Source organism: Bombus flavifrons, chromosome 6, assembly GCF_040668555.2.
Source record: "Bombus flavifrons isolate JBK064 chromosome 6, iyBomFlav1_principal, whole genome shotgun sequence".
Lineage (NCBI taxonomy): Eukaryota > Metazoa > Arthropoda > Insecta > Hymenoptera > Apidae > Bombus > Bombus flavifrons.
In genome coordinates this window covers 16,869,751-16,888,155 of record NC_138447.1, presented here as the reverse complement: position 1 = coordinate 16,888,155, position 18,405 = coordinate 16,869,751, and the positions used below count along the sequence as shown (strand labels likewise).

Here is an 18,405-nt window from a genome sequence, read left to right as displayed (position 1 = left end):
TTCAAGCTTGGAGCAACTGGAACAACTGTCTCTTATCTCAAATAAGTAACGCGCAAACTAATTTACTGGCGACGACAGCTTTATTGTCTTGAAAAGACATATAGCGTTACATACACATCATAGCGTCTTCTCCTCGTATATTAAAGATATAAATTCGCAATATCAAGCCTTCAGAACCTAAAATTCTAAGATTAATGTCATGAGAAGGTTTTGCGTCATTTGCAGACATAATGTAAATACGGGTGCATCAAAACTTCAAGGTGCAAAAGATACGTATCATTTTTAAATTCAACGTTCCAAGACTTCGGTGTCTATATCTTTATAGTGTTAAATAAAACAGGCGAGAAAACGAGAATACGCAAGTACATTACGTCAACAGAACTGCTGTTAAAAGATATTTACAAAAAGAACAAATAAAATACAAGTGTCTCACTTTTCTTTAAGTTAATTCAATTAATCACTAATAAAATCACCCGGAATCAACGATGACGTAAATCTAATAAGTTACAGCCTTCTGATGCTTTACAGTAAGCAGAAATACATCAGCAGCGGACTTGTTAACAATCGATTAACACCAATTAAATTAACGTTAACACTCCATTTATCACAATGCTGAAGACCCGTGAATTATCGACTAATTTACTTTTTCAACCGGATGCTCAAGTTGAAGCCGCGATGAAAAAAAAGATGCATACTTGGGGAGCATTTTATTCCAAGAATGCAATTGTAACGGGCATATACGGCGGCGGCTATGAAAGCATACGACAGCAATGCAAATGCAAGTGTAGAGGGAGGAAAAACGTGAGAAAGAGAGGGACGGAATCGAGCGAGAGAGAGAGAGAGAGAGAGAGAGAGAGAGAGAAAGAGAAGAAAAGGTTGGGTAGTGGCCGCGGTAAATGGTGCGAGAGAGAGGAAGGGAGAGGACACGACGCGACGGTGAGGAGCATTCGAGTCAGCTTGACGGTGCCGGTCGCCTCAGTATGCCGCGCAGCGCGCAGGCTCGCGTACGCGTATTGTTTCTCTCTGTTCTCGTCTCCCTCGCTCTCCCTTTCTTTCCTTACTTTCCCTCTCTCTCCCTCTTGTTGTCTCGTATGCACGCAGCGCGGCTAGAATACGCAAGTACAAAACATCTCGCGGGTCACTGTTTTCGCGTTTACGTGTCGTCGTTCCGTTAAGGTTTTTTTTCTGCTCCGTTGGTCACGCGCGCGACAAGAACCCAACGAAATTCAGGTTCTTCGTACACATATCGTAACACGTTAGACGTGTACAACACGACGAAATTTCTTCGAGAACCAGTTATCGACGCGTGTGCGTGCATATACGAGGCCAGTATACGTCGTGACACAGTGACACGGTGCGTAAGGTTCGTAGTGAAGGAGAGTGTGGCTCGCAGCGAAAAGCATCGCGAAAGAGCGGGAAACTCCGATATACTCGACGGATTTTCAAATCGTTTGACACATCGGAGATAGAGACGAAGCATGGTTGGACACTGGAGAAGACTCGACGCGGATAAGATGGTCTGGCAAGACGTAGCGAATGCTGGAACGGTTACGAAACGCGGTAGAAGGAGACGTGGCACGAAATGAAGCGAGTTTATCCTCGTACGATCGATAACTATAGCACCACGGTGAATATCAAGCGGTTCGTATATCCAGCGTGCACGAACCTAACCTAGCGAACTACCTGTTCTTTCGAGCTTTATACTTTCGTAAACACGGTCGAAGAAATTGTCTAATAATTTCTGGCTCGTCGGAAAGGTGTTGACGTGAAGTTAACACTCCACACACCTAGACACAGCGTAGAGGTATCCAGAATGTCAGAATGAAAAGCTTCGAGTTATTCAGGAAGTAATTTTCCTCGCGCGCCATCTTGATCCGTCGATAAATAGCGATGACAGGTGGTGGACGCGATTGTTGATCGACGACCGCGCGCGATTCGATCGCTCATGATCGAACGCTCGATACATCTTGGTGCGTGCGAGCGTGCAACGGTCGCGAGTAATCCCCGGAAGATTGCTTCCACGAGGGACGCCTACTTACGAGAAGACAGAAAATTACGAGAGGCGAGTGAAACAGCGAAGAGAAGAGAGAATCCGAGGCGCTTTTATTTTTAGCCAACGCCGGTTCGCGCATCGCAAAAACCGGTTTCCAAGTCTCTGCTCGAGCTCGAGCCACGAGGTAGTAAGGTGCGTATATACGCGAGAAGGGTTTTAGCTGAAAAGGGAGAAAGCGAGAGGGAGAGACACGCGATATAAAGGTGGAGTATGCTTCTTTCTCTGTCGGCGGGTAAAGAAAGAAAGAGTGACACGGAACGTGGAATTCTCCTAAGCCGATACATACCTCTCCCCACTCCTCTTCTTTATTCTCCCACCTCGAACTATCGATTGCGTGTATGCACGCCTGCACGCGCCTATCCATACTCGACGTGTTACGTGACATCGTATCGGGAGTGTATGATATTCGATTATCGAGTAAGTCGACGACGAGATGTTCATCACCGATGTAATTAGCCACCATATACCTCGGTATATGTACACGTCACGGAACATCGATAAATCGTTACAGTTTCTCGAATCGATTTTATTGAACAAGCGTAACAAGTCGGTGTGCATAAAGAAGAGAATGTGAATCGAACGAACGGAAGAATTAAGAAATAACGAAAGTAAGAAGAAAAGTAAAAGAAGGAAGTGTTTGTATTGGATTGTTGCGTGGCATACGAGATCGGCGAAGACACGAAAACGGCATGAAGAATGGCAACCGATTCGAGCAGCCGTCAAGGTGTAAGGGCGGTCGCCACAACGACAACCGATCCGCAACGAAGCGAAAAGCGCGCCGTCGCGGCGCGAGGCGCCGCCGGTGCTCTGGCCCTCAGTATTCTGGCCTTGGTCCTCCAATCGGCGACCACCGCGACCCCCACATGGGGATACTTCACCAATCCTGACGGTGAGTCATGCTTTTGAAATTCTTTTGATTCAAACGCGCGTATTTCCTTGATCCATCGCACGATGATGCGCGCAGACCAGTACCCGTCGATTGCGCATGCTCGATATTTCTCGCGGTCAAATTGCCGACTCTCGAGTTCATAGTTGCGATATCGATCGCTTATCGATTTATTTCACTGTCCGTGTCAAATACAGAAAGTGCGTCAAAGAGAGCAGGAGTTTGACGTTTAATAAATTTGTTTCGTAAATAAAATGACATGCGTATACATGCCCTTGAAATAATTAGAACATTTTCTATTCAGATAAAATAGTCAATGTAAATACAAAACTGATTGTTGTATCAATTCTGCTGCTCTTTTCGAGTTTATATGACTCGAAACGAATGTTATATCTTAATAAATATTATTAAAATATAGATGGGTTTTAAATATTTGGTTTTAGTACTCAATATGATACTATCTTTCGCGTATTTTATGCTTCTTATAGATAAAGTATTAACAAGGAAGAAGATATCTAAAGAGATACAAATGTGAAGAAGAAGCGAGAGCTATCAAAATCTATCAAATTTTTCTAGTTATACGAAAGAAATCAAGTTATATACTTTTAGTCGATATTATATGCAAATATAGTAGGAAAAGTGAAACTGAGTCGCAGTCATTTGAATATAACGAAGTAAAGCGTGAGTTATTACTGTTGCGCAACTACTAACTAATGCGGTTGTCTTTGTGGTTCCCATTTCATAATTTCCATAGAAATAGCGTGCAATATGATTCTTAATAGCGGCTTGATAGTATCACGTAGAAAGCTGTATCGAGAAGTGCTATGGACACTAAAAGTTTTTGTAATTTAATATACCTATAGAAGCGAGCTTTTTCACAATATTAATATCTAGACGCTTTTATGCATCCACCTCTTATTTAAGCGTTACAAGGACATTCTTATAACAACTGTGTACAGGTTGTCATTGTATACGAATTAAAAGTTCCGACGGGTTACTCAATGTATACTTTTCGACAGAAAGTAGCACAATCTTTCTACATATATATGTTTCCTCGTAATCTTTGTATATCTGGATAGAATACGTCGATCCACTTGTCCGCTACTGCTCGGAAGTAGCATCAGACTATGTCGCTATTATTCTACATATATTAATTATTTAGATATCATTGGTTCTACTAACATCAGAAGTCTTTTTAACCCGACTTGTAATTCAAACATCAAAAAATCTGAAAATGGAAAATTTGTCATGTGACAAGCCAGTTCTATCTAGTTTGACAATTATTAATACTACTTTTTATTATCGTATATTGTTTTTTGAAAGCTAATTTAATCGCGTCACAACATTCCATTTTACATAGTTAGGATGATTAAAAAGAATAAAGTCACTGCACTTTGATTTGGCCGTAATTTTCTAATTAACACCTCGTCAATAACATCTGTAGTAACATCTTATTAAAAAGAAGGAAATGTTAGTATACTTTTTGAGGGGTAGTGTATGTTTCGATGATAATCTTTTTATTTTTCTCTATTCACGACGAATTCTTAAACTCGGAACTGTTCTCTTCCATACGAACAAAATTCGACCCAATTCAGAGCACGATATCCCGTATATCGAGTCAATTAATTCCAAAGGTAGTTTTTACAGCTGTTGCGTATCGTATCTTTCATCATTCTACCTCCCTTCGACTTGTTTCCTCTTAGATAACAGATACAGGTTGCCCGCCACTGACTCGTTCTTTATCCTCCAGCTTTTCCTGCTAGACTCGATGGAATGTTCAAGTACGAGCTAATATAGTAGCACGTTTATTGCATTATGCGACTTAGTAGCATCGGGTTAATCGCGCATCTCTAGGCGAAACATTCTCAATGACTGCACAGAAGTCGAGGAGCTGTGGGTCGTAAGAAGTTTCGTTTATGACTACGGTAAATAATATGTATACGGCTAGAGTAATTACAGTTCTACAGGATATTAAGAAGTTTATTAGCAATAATCACCATACTATTTTTTTAGTTGTGGTCTGGATCCTCTACAATATCCTATAGGCGATATTTTACTATGTGCACTAAATAAATAAAATATATATTTTTACCAACTGCAATATCTGTTTTAATGTATTCAATAGCAGTAAACTATTATATACAAACATATATATATATATATATATATACCAAACGTGTCGCGTATATTGTGGCGTGCAAATATTGATACGAGTGTCGCTGTATGTACTATATTTCACACCGTGGCTCAAATAAACCAGAACCCCGAGCTCCGCATGTAACAGCGAAACACATATCACATCGTAGCTGTAAAAAGATCAGTAGCATAAAACATGCACTATTTACGTAAAACGCGTTCTCACGCGATTGAGTTATCGAAAGATTGTCCGGAAATTCGCGAGATCATTTTATTAATTAAGGTGAAAAGCAAAGTGTTACGAATCCAACAAGTAATCTACAATAGAATAATTTAAGGAAGTACCGTTCGTTAAAAAAAATAATATGGCACATTTTATTCTTGGAACAGAGGCTTTCTGAGGATTTAAGGAGTTTGTTCTTTTAAATTTCCGACACGAACAACTTTCCATTTGCACGGTACTGTATAAATCCTTTGTCTGCAGGAAAATTGAAATTATTTCTCTTGCGACGTCTGAAAGTCAGACGGGAACGAGAACGGTATTAACATTGTCCTTGCTCCGCTGGTTGTTTCTTGAAACAGCGAATACGCTGTAATTCTCATTATAATTCTCGACATATATACTTTATTTCCCAGTGTTCCATGAAACTTCGAAGTGTCGCTCAATGCCAGCGTTCGTTAGACGTTGCGTAATCTTACTGAACTAATCTTACTTAAATGCAAATTACGTGCAGATCCTTGCTTCGCTACGCGTTGCGTGTCCAAGTTTATTGGACTCGTGTAACAAAATCTAGATCCGAGGTTTAGTAGCATAAACGGTAAACGAACTTGCGGATTAATAACCTAACGATTAATATAGTTTATAACGTTTCATCGTGAAACGCTTAAGCACTTACTGCATTTTCTAAGCGAGATAATTCCTTTCAATTTTATCATTTCTTTCATCATAAAATACATTGAAGTATCTATATCACGGATATAGTCGACGTACAGTTTTAAACATGATAAAATCAGAAAACAGAATTTATTGGAATAATTCCATAACAACATGCATATGAACTCAGTCGAAGATCACAGGGAGACTTGCATACATGTTTTAAAATTTAATGTGCTGTCACATATCATCGAGACTGTGTTTTCATTCGCCTTGGAGTGAATACGTGTTCCAGGAATATTGTCATAAAAGTAGTCGTGTCATTGATTTTTCATACAAGTTCATGAATTTAAAGCGTTTAAAGTGTTAGGTTGTCCCAAAAGTATCTTTGGTTTTATAAGGAAATGCACAACGTGTTCCGGAACAAAAAGGGTCATACATAATTCGATAAAATAATATGAAACAAAAATTGTTGTGCATCCATTAATTCCTTATAAAACGAAAGAAACTTTTGGAACAACCTAATATTTAAAGCATCGAAAGAACTTCAACTGTACCATATTATATTAATTTACACGTGTCAGAATTTTTCGTAGTATTTTTCAAAATAATTTAACAGAAAAAACGTTTAACTATCTGATTAGGATAGAAATAAAGAGCAAAACGTTTGCACAATTAGCCGCGCAAACAATCGATACCGAGATGACCATTCATTCTATTGTAGTTGTACGAGGAACAGAACAGGTGTCGATAACCTTTCGTTTCTTTATCCATCGGTAAACGCTTAAATACAGTCGATGCGATTCACTGGTCGTTTTTCATGGTTCGTTGTTCCATCGCGGTTTTTTTTTATTCCCTGGTCGATATTCGTTCCACACTTAAGCACAATTATCAAGGTGCATCATGGTTGCCCAATCCCACGAGTTGTAGGCTTTCCGCCTACCGAGTACGAGGTCTACTTGTTGTCTAAAGAAAGTCTTGCGAATGCTTTATTTTATAAGGACTTGCTATGTTCAGGTATGAAATACTGGCAAAGGCCGGTGTAACCACATGGTTACAAGATTATTCGATGCATAATGCAAATATTATACTGATTTTTAAATATGATTTCTCTCTGAAATATGATGATTGGTATGTCGATAGAGATTTTGCAGTGCCTATGCAACAAACATAGTTTGTTGTGACAATGAATGTGGGGGTAAATGAATGAAAAATTTAAATTAACCTGAAGTATTCTAATGGGACTTTTACGTGGACGAGTAAATGGAAAAGTTTAATGGGTATTTTTCTCTGATGCGTCCAAGTTATATGAATGTTATTAAAGAATATCAGTACATTATTAATGTATTAATGACTTAGGTATAAGTAAGATATATATATATATATATATATATATATATATATAGAATATATATATATATATATATATATATATATATATATATATATTCTATATATATATATATATATATATATATATATATAGAATATATATATATATATATATATATATATATATATATATATATATATATATATATATATATATATATATATATAGAAGACACAAATAATATATTTACGTTAATAGCGAATTTAATATCCTTTGTGTATTATACTGTGCATATACGCTATATACGGATAAATGTAGCTAGAATGTGGCGGTATGCGTGACCCTAGCAGGTGGTTACTACGATGCTCTACCGGTGGTAAATATTTCATATGTGTGAACGTGAACGTGTGTTTACGATGGGTGGATGTGTGAATGAGCGTTACAGGTGCGTACCTACCCGTAAGGCTTCTTTCATTAAGAAGAATCCTACGCTATCTTATTCCAAGGCTCTTACAGCTCGAATATCTTAAAAAATGTTGAGTCACTTAAAGCATAGTTAATTCAACGACAACCTTTAGCTCGTTACTTTAATCCTCCTAATATGAATTTTAATATGTAAAACATTGCGTATGAAAAATTTGTTCGAAAACTGTATCATATAGAATTTCGATCGAAGTCGATGATTTATAGCGAATTACAGAATCCGAAGTAAGAATTGCTTCTTACGCCACTTTCACGTTTTCCTTGTGCAAGAAGGTTTCTCGGATTAACGCACGGTCAGCATAGAGATGCTAATTAAACCCTGAGAAAGGTTGCGCGATTAGTGCTCCGAGATTAACACGTGACACGAATATTCCACGCCTAAAGCATCTGAAGCTTCGTTTGGATTCAAGCAACGACTTAAACCACTTTATCACTGACAACGCGTTCTTTATTCCACTTCAAATATCCTCTCTGCTCAACTTCAAGAATACGTCGTTTTAAGCATCAATTTTATTTTGTTGTTCTTTTGAAATCAGATTACGCTGGAAATCCATTTATCTGATTTTAATTAATGTCCGATTAAATGAACTTCTCTTTATTTGACAAGTGAAAGGTTATTAAATAAAAGGAAAGTTGTCGAGGAAATGGATAATAAGGTAATAATGGGAGAAAATTAGTGACTTCGGAGAAAGATAAATTAGAAAATTTTCTTCGTCCTTTGCGATGCACACGACTTTCAGGGACTCTTTATCGATCCTGTTTTCTAGACACAGAAGCCCGCAAGACAGAATGGTTCTCAACTGTAAGAATTGTGGCTTTGAATACTGTTACTCGCGTGATTCACGTCTCGAATAATGTGGCCGTCTTTACAATAAAGCGACCAACTACCGTTTGTTGGCTGACTGGAATATCGCAATTAGAATGTGCTACATACGTGTGGGGAGAACCTTCACCGTGTAATTTTTCTCGTCTTTCGTGGCCACAAAGCGAAACAGCCGGGGGGCGGGGAGGGGGGGGACTGTCTGGCATCGATTAAACTCTGATATTCCAAGAGATAGATGTTCTTGTACGATGGTTAAAATAATTTACGAAGAGGTAAAGAGCAGAATGTTAGCACTTTAAGCTGGGTATAAGCAACTTTCCATAGGTTGTTCTTATAGTAGGTTTTTCCTGCAGTTTCAGCAGTGTGTAATATCGATGTTACCGATATATTACAAATTTCTGTCTGTGGAATTTTTCATAGAATTAGTTTCCTCGTATTAAAATATTGGAGTTTTCACTGCGTGAAAGTGCATCGTTAGGCAACAGTAAGTGAAAAATGTAGAAAAGAATTTTTTCATCGTCTCTATAGTTTCTAAGAAAAATAATTTCCAGTGGAAGCTTTGAATGAGAACTATTTTGTAATTATTCAACGGTGTGTGAATTATTCAGAAGTGTGAAATTTCTTGAACAGATATATAATAATAATACGTGTATACGATAATCTTCGGCTCATTGGAGCAAATCATTTTCCAATTACGTCGATCAAAATTCCTTCTGAACCAACTACATAGCCTACATAGAAAAGTAACTAGAACAACTGGTTTGATCGATTTTAGTATTTCCGTTGATTCCATTAAGAAGCAAACGTAAAACGTAAAGTATACGTCCCGCGTGTATCGCCATAAAAGAAGCAGTACGATAGGCTGGTACGCCAGGTACGTCGTCCATACATAGTGGAGTAGCAGCCTGGCAGGTGTAAGTAGGTGGCTTTGGATACTGTTACACACGCAGACGCGCGAAACGCCACGGGGAACCGTGCAACGAACAGGGAATACCTGAGTGCGTGTGGTAAAAATGATAATCAGAGCCTGAGAAACGGGAGCTACCGGAAAGGTTCCGCGATAGGGTTGTGATAAGTTTCGTGCTAGCACGAACATTTTTCGAAACTCGATCGTAGCGGAATTGTGACATGTTTACATGGAGACGAGCGCTTTGGGATATCTTGAATCTCTTCCAATATCCGTGCACTCGTAGATGATGAAAAATTCAATTCGCTTCTTAATATAAGTTTCAAGGTGGCGAGAAATTTGAATCATTTAAAATGTAAACGATCGCGGTATCTAATGGATACCGAGCTTTTGCGATTGTTGCAAGTCTTAAATCTTGATTGTTGCATCTTGAATACCGTATATCGAAAATCCTTGGACGTTCTGAAAGTCTTAATATAGGTCTTGCGAGTCTTGAAAGTAGGCCGTGAAAGTCTCGAATGACAGTTTTAATAGATTCCAAAGTCTTGGAACTCGATGGGTAACGAACATTGTATTCACAGTCTCTTACGTTATATTCCATCTTCAATTTCTCGTATTTGCCTTCGATATCTCGTATAACATATTGTTTATTCGAGCTTTCGATACTTGGAAATCTATCAAGTATCGGTTGAATATGATTATCGAAGCTCTAGAATTTTAAGACTCGTCGATTCTCTAGATCCGAGGCTTACCAAGGTTTTAAATATCGAATCGCGTTCGAAGTAATTCGAATCTCCACGGTGCCGAGAAATAGTTAGAAGATTTCTAACTATTTCGAAACTTAGATCCAATCGATCATCGTTATTTACACGTAGACGATACTTGGAACATGCGTATATGGCCGAGGTTCGTGGTGCAGGAGCTAAAATAGTTCCCGGTAGGAACCGTTCGATAGACAGGTTAACGAACGAATAAGTATGTATGTTCATACACGGTGGAAAAAGTGAGAGTATTACGAGGTTCGACGCTCGCGCACCGTCTATCTCCGTTAGTTGCCACGGCGAGAAGATGGAGATTACGAGTCCGGTAGAGGGTGATGTTTGATGGTTACGGAAAACAGGCAGAACTGGTATAAGAAGTGGTTGAAGTAGGTTAATGGATTCGATGAAGTATCGCGTAGAACGGTGGAAATAAACGACGGAAGACCGGTTAGGAAGGATGAACGGGCGTGTGCGTAGAGCGGTCGTAAAATCGCGGAAAAACGACGAGGCGAAGATGTTGGAAGATATGTAGCCGCGTTGAATGGGCCCAGTGGTCGATTCGAATCGTTCCAAAGGATAAAGTTAGCTTAATGGATGGCATCGAGTCGTTATACCGTGCTTGCGTGGTAAATTACTCGTACGTACGCGTATGAGCATTATTCGATTTAAGACGATTCCCTCGCCAGAGAACCTGTTATAGCAATGATTACATCGCATCTGCTGAACGTATCGTCGGGAATACGCGATCATCTGATTCATTGGTTATACTGTTACTTGCATATTAATCTTGTTTTCGTTATACGGACCGTGAGGGATGTTGAAAAACGCCCGATTTAATATGGAAATTGAATCGTTGAATGTTACGTTAAATGTATTTGACAAACAGTCAGTTTGCAAGCTCTGCTTCATAGGTAGTCTCTTTTTATCGCTATTAGTAAAACGTTATTAACTATTCCGGTTAGTTTTATTTGATAAAGCTTGAGATCTTAGAGAGGTCGAGATTGGCCTTAGTAACGAGAAATGTTTTATTTAGCCGCAGTAAATTAAATGCTTGCATAGCTCCTTTTAATTAAAGTATTATCGATTATCACGTCTATCGATATTTCATAAAATTTAAATTCTTGTCGGGTCTAACCTTCCCATCAGAAAGAAGAAATACGACGAGACCTTTGGATTCGTTAGTTACGCTTTTACACGTAAGACGAATCTTGTTTTTCTTGCACGATTGTAAGGAATCATGAAAATGTTTGATTTATGCGCAGCGCGTTATATAGTTGAATAACCAGTTTTCTTTTAAGATTAAGTCAAAGTTAGAATACACGATTTCCTTCGGTAACTCCAGAAACATCATCGATCGAATATCGCTAAAAGAAAGATTTCTTTAATCTCTCAATATTTTTTCAATATTTTTTCAATATTTTTTCTGTTACTAGCATATACATACATACGTATATAATTATTGATACTCTCGGCGAAGGAAAATAAATTTTAACGCTACGCGTATTAAAACGGTGGTTTGGCGAAGGTTAAAGTCTAAATTTGTGCATGGTTTGCTTTCAGCAAACTATTAATCTAAACAGCATCGTCATACGTTCGAACATCATACTTAAGGAACCATATATGTACCCTCAGAATTCTAGATAACGTAAGATAAAATCTTGACAAACACGCATTATCTCATCTCCCATCGATAGAACCATTCCTACTGTACACGTTATACGGATAGCGTGTTTCGCGACGATGGTTTAGACTCGCGTAGCTAAACTTCAGCGTAGCTTGTCGTCGGTAAGAGTTGCACAAGCGCTGTAACGTCTCTAATGTTGCAGCGTAAAACTTTAAATAACTACAAATTCAGCGTTCGACCTATGAAACCTACGAATAAGCTGTTACTTCGAACAACATCGTAATTCGTCTCTGGCAGTCTTTAATTCCCTTTCAACATGCGTATTACCCCTGTGGGGATCCTAGACAACATAAAATCTCTGTAAACGCGTTATTTCATTCTCTATCGATAGAGCCACTCATCGTTCGCATATACAAATACCTTTACCAAGTTAAACGCAACACTCTCGACTTCTCCATAATGTTCGAACGAGTTGTGGCATCCTACGAGGACGTTTTCATTCGATCGCGGGAAAAACCTGTTGTACGTGTACGTGACTATGCGTATTCTGCTGCCAGGTCAAATTGATGTGTCATTGTCGATTCCTCGAGCAGCACAATGTGCCGCAACGTAACACACCATTACCATTGGGAAAACAAGTATGCCACCCCGTCGTGAGTTTTACGTACGTGTACATATACATATACACGTGGAACGAGAGAGCGAGAGAGAGAGAGAGAAAGAGAGAAGCGTGTAAGTACCGCTATGCAGAGGACCAAGAAAGTCTTGGAAGAGCCATGGCGTGAGTGCAACGGCCTTTACCTGGACTCTTTCACTCGCCACTCGCCACGACTATGCCATCTTCCTCTGAAAGTTATAGTCAACGCGAGCCACTCGTTTACCTCAGTGCGAAGAGGCTCGTCCGTAACGGAACACGATACATTATTATAAGTCGTCGTGGCCCCACTGTCTTCTGTATTACGACACCGCTGTATCCAATGGTTCTCGGTTCATTGCGCCATTCGCGCACTTTCTTCAGCGTCGTTAAGATCAAGTCAATCGGTGAAACGAGTACTTCTCGATAATATAGGCGTTTGAGAAGGTTGGATGATAGGTGGGTCGAGTAATTTATTCGCCTTCTAGTAGTTAAGTCTTTACGGTTCTATATGTAGACTTAAACTTGACACTGCGTTACGTTCTACCCGTTTTGGCTTCGACGTGTAGAAACGACGTATTCTTTTGCGTTATCATTTAATTCGATAGAAATATGTCGATATAAGTAGGCGTTATTAGTTATAAAATATAGAAATACATTAAAATTACGAACATCTTTGGAAAGTATCCGATTCGGTATAAATCAGTTGGGTTAATACGTCGAACGGTGCTCGAATCACAGAGGATTAATCACAGAGTTATAATCGAGGTGGACTCCGGAGAAACGTACTACTCGTGGTGTATGAGAAATAGGGTTCAGCAGTTAGTCGATGAGATATCACATGCGTGGTGGAATATACGTTTATGGAAATAATGAATAACATAGTGCGATTTGTTTCTCATAATATATTGCAATTGTGCGATATTGTGTGAAATTAATTAAAATATCATCGACTAGTTACGTTAAAAAGGATCGAGGTTTAGTTCCCGCGTCTTCTCACCTCTTCTCACGTCTTTCTTTAAGAGATACAAATTTCTAATTTAAAACCCAATGATACGTTGAAGGATAATTATAATAAACATTAGAAGCAATTCTTTTGTGCATCCGTATCTTTAACAAAGTAGCCTGACTTTGCGTAACGCACTGGTTCTCACGATCTAGTTACTTTGCTGTAAACTCGTCCATGAGGTAATTCGTATCGTATTAATCTGACTAGAAACAACCTGTAATATCCGGTCGAGCGAAGAAGAAACAGAACCCGAGATCACGATACCGATACAAATTCTCGCGGGAAACATATCGAACGGATATGGGAATGTCTGGTCGTCTGTGAAATCTTGAATCTTCTATTTCTCTTCTGTGATTAAACGACCGGATATAACCGATAAATATCGATAATATTCTTCCGTGTTGGACATTTACAAGTTGTCGAGTAGGTCGATTGGTCACAGCTTGATTGTAATTCTCACGGAAAATATTTTTAAGTAACCCTTAAGTTAGATTCACATTGGTTGTTACAGAATTCGTTGACGATGTATAAGTGGCTAATAATATAACTGTTTTAACCGTCGTATGAACGACGTTGCGCTACGAGATATCTCATCCATAAATCAAAGAAAATGAAATTGTACAACATGGTAAAATAGTCGTAAGTAGATTGCGAATGTTTATGCATTTACGGGAAGTTTAAAGGTGAAAAATTTATAAAATTTATGTAATATGCAAAAATGTACAAGATACTCCAAATAAAGTACACACCTATTAAAACATTTAGGGGGTGAAATTGTCTATTCATGTTCCATTTCTTTAGTCATGTTCTTAAAAGAAAAAAAAAAAAAAAAAATATGAAATTGCAACTTCACTTAATATCTCATTTAATATCTGTTTCTCAAATGCTTTCTTTTTTTTTCTTTCTCGCATCTGGTCGTTTCGGTTGAAAGAAGAGTTCCCACTGTGTTATTGATTGCAGTCGTTTCCTTCGAAATACGTGCGAATTCATGAACTCTTATTCTGCGATCAGGCCGGCGTTCGTTCAATGGTGTATTTAGCGCTGGAAGCAGCCCTTTCACACCTCCTACTCAGCCATCGTTTAAATCAGTCAAACTCGTGGAAACATCGACGCGTGGCATTTCGTATGCGGAATATCGGCTCGAAAATCGCGCTTTCACGATGTACCGTGGCTCGTTACTCGGTCCATTTGCGTAATTTCCATTTCGTCCCCATTTTCATGCAAAGTTTTTCAGTATTTAACGAGCTACGAGAATTCACGAGAGCGTTATCCCAGTTACCGCACTAACATTGTATCTCGATGTTAACGAGAAATTGAATTTTCTACGATTTCGATCGAAATTTCATTCGCTAACGGTAAATACCTTTAGGATTATTCCTTTTGTTCCATTCGGCTCTTCCATTCGGTGTATTCGTTAACGCTAATTAGAACGTACGTAATTGTACTGTCGTTACATCTTTTGCTTATTTTATTATTACATAATTTCGGACCGATGCTCTATATACGGATGATAATTCCTTCTGTTCATATAAATTCTTTGCGAAACGGTTCTCTGAGATAACGAAATTCTAAGCTGTCGTTTCTTTAAATTCGTAGTTTCAATGGAACACATAGTAATGCCATATTATAATTGGCATTATTACAAAGACAGAGTTAATTTTCTAAATTTTGTATGGGCGAAGGAGGAAAATATAGAAAGTTGTACCGATATACTAGGAAATATAATCTGGCGACGATCGAAAGTGTTGTTGCGCAAGAGAATTGGGTAAACAGATATCTACGCGTAGTAGGTACGTACGTTTCGTCCATGACATTCTTTTCCGAGAGTAGACACGAAGTTGTTCTCACGATTGAATCGCGGCTGTCGCGTGGGCCGTCGCGTTCTGAATATTGCATCGATATTTCTGATATTTCTCTATAAATGCGAAAATACCGTTGTCGCTTGAAAATAGACGCTGAACAAGGACGTCTTAGCGTTTATGCGCGTTTCATTGTGGCTGATTACCATTCTAATGTAGGTGGTTTGATTCTAACGTAACTAATATATTATCTTATGTAGGAAGAATACGGTGACTCGCCAAGGTATTTGAACGATTATAGTGGAACAATTTTTTATGGATATATTATGTGTCATATAACGCATTTCGAAATTTCATTAGCATCGTAACGTTACACGTATACGGGGCCGCGGTAAACCTCTTATAACTTGTATGTAAATTTTCCGACTTGTTCCATAGTTTATCAACGTGATCGTAATAGCGTATATCACTGTAGTGCTAATGAAATGTCCAAATGTTTTTTCCAATGCATATAATATATTCGTGTGTAGCGTTGCTATTTTTTCCAAAGTTAAATATTTTTTCAGCCTGTAAGAAAAAGCGTTCTTAACAATAGAAAGAGACTTTTTCGTACGATTTCGTAAGGAAGGCATAAAATTGCAGATCACTTTTATTAAAAATAAATACATTTATCGTTTAATTAGTAACTTTTAATTAGTTACGTATACGCAATATGTATTAACTGTAAAAGGTTTATAGTCATATTTAACTACCTTTGTTGTACAGAAATGTCTTATTTGTCCATCGTAAAGGAATTAATTTGGATATCGGTAAACTAATCGACTCCGTACCATCCTAAATTGAGTTATGAAACTTGTTAAGCTTCTGTTAGATCATTATCAGAATATAAAATGTTCCATAAACTATAATGAACGAAGTAGAAATACATGAATATAAACCTTTTAAAATATATTTAAAAGGAAATAATAGACGCACAATGTTTTTTGTTGTATATAGTTTATTGAATTATACAGCAGCATCTATTTCTAAATAGAACGAAATAGATCATACTAAATTCAATAAAATAATATAAAAGAGAAATTGTTGTTCATATATGATTGCCTTATGAAACGAAAGTAACTTTTCGGACAACCTAATATAATATATTTTTTAATATAATATATTTTACGTTGATTTGGAACAACGCGTTCAAAGAGAAATCGATTTTATTTCCCATCTTTTGATAGCGTATAGGAGATGAGAGTTATTTTATATGGATATGGTAGGGCTTTAATCTTTCCGCTATAGCGGAGAGAAGAATGTCAAGGAGGTGAAAGGAACTGTTAGATTTAGAACGAACGAGGCGCCTGGTTCTCCGTTGCTTAATTTCCGCTTCCTCTTCCAGGTCGCCACATATGTGCTAACGTAGACTCTCTTTTGGCAGGAAATTTAAAGTCCAGTCCTTCGTGTAAACGAGCGTATCTTGTTTCGGATCAAGTGACATAGTATCAAAGTAAAATAGAAACGAAAAATAGAGTAACGATGAAACAAAAGCGTTGAACGTAAAATATTACTTTATTCCGTAGATCTCTAGAACATGGAATATATCTCTCTACGGATCTCTTGTAGATCGTTCGATATTCTTGAATATTTGCAATAGAGATGTCGATAGTTTCGATGCTTCGGGCATCGAGTAACAAGTTCATAGGAGCTATCGAAAGAAGAAGATCTCGTACGATACCTGGAGGAGAATGTGAGTTTCAGTGAACGATCTTATTTAACCGATTCAACCAATCCCGTTAATCTTACGCTAGTCGAGATTACACCGGTTGTTAATTTTATTAATTTTAGCCGCTCGTTAGTAATTTCTATGGAAACTGTAATCTACGTAAATGTGTCTCGACATGATCGTGTTTGAAACGGCGTGATCCTAAATTAAAAATGACATTCTCCTTTGAGAGAATGGCGAAGCAATCGATATCCGCGATACACGGAGGTAAAGGAAGAATTTAAATATAGACGAGATATTTCTATTACCTTCGGAATTTAATTACACCATGGATCATGGATACATACACATCCACTGTTTATGCATACGGCGGAGTTTTGCGCGAGTGTAATGCTCGATGCAATTAGCGAAACTTGCAACAAGTGCAAATGCACTGTATATTATACGTGCACAATTGTAAATTATACACCATAGACTAGAGTTTCCTTTCATATAAAATTTAAATATAAAATTCCTATAAAGATCGTATTATCGCCCGAGACTTATGGACGATTCTTGATTATAGTCGCCGTTAGAACCGGCACAACAATGTTGCTTCCAGGCGTAATTAAATAAAAATATCTAACATATTCCGGAGGATGCGAATATCTTACCGATTATTCAAACGTTATCTTACAATTATTTAAACCAGTATCCGAGTACAACCAGATTTCATGTAGTTACAGCAATACGCGGTTCACTTGACACGCAGTAGATAATAACAATTTATATATCATTTTTCAAAGGATCAAGTGCATATTTACGATGGAAGAACCTAACTTACGTTTTGTGAAATAAAACTAGCACGAACAAGCAGATGTAATTTTTTACGATGTAGTAAGAAGCAAAAGAAAAATGGTTCGATCTTGTCCTTTTCATATACGAAACTTTATCCGTTAATCAAATTTGGTTGTTTTCCTTTAATTCTCTTTAGTATTCAACAAGGAGAAATACGCGTATAATTTATATTAACCGAGAAATCCTCTTCTAATCTCGCCGAATCGCCGAATCGCCGAATCGCCGAAAAATATGTTGGCTATTAATAGCTTTGAAACCTTAAAAATTTGCCAAACGATCTAACGAATATCAACAGATCCATTTAATAGAACGTTGTAATAATGTCTTATAGAAAATACGAAAACTTTCTATTCAAGGAAATCCTAATTAAAAGTCGAATCGTCGCGGATGAAAGATCGATATAAGACGCGAGCACACAAGTAATAAACTAGAAAACGAGCAGTGCAGGTTGTAGCAGTTAGATCGGTGCTTAGCAAAGACAGGATGGTTCCCTGGGAGTTGAACATCCGGCGCATCGAAACGGAAACGGGAGTGCACC

At 38.0% G+C, this 18,405-nt stretch overlaps 1 protein-coding gene across 2 annotated transcripts in view; it reads left to right on the top strand.

Annotated features, from left to right (window-relative positions):
• Positions 1 to 962: 962 nt before the first annotated feature.
• LOC138180705 (uncharacterized) overlaps positions 963 to 18,405 on the top strand; it is a 50,100-nt gene continuing 32,657 nt past the window's right edge. Inside the window, exons 1-2 of one of the 2 annotated variants that reach the window (XM_069114793.1) lie at positions 963 to 2,470; positions 2,565 to 2,942. In XM_069114793.1, the coding sequence (XP_068970894.1) occupies positions 2,750 to 2,942 (193 nt within the window). In that variant the 5' untranslated portion in view covers positions 963 to 2,470; positions 2,565 to 2,749. Of the gene's footprint in view, positions 2,943 to 18,405 lie in introns of both variants that reach the window. The other variant, XM_069114792.1, reaches the window with a different exon arrangement.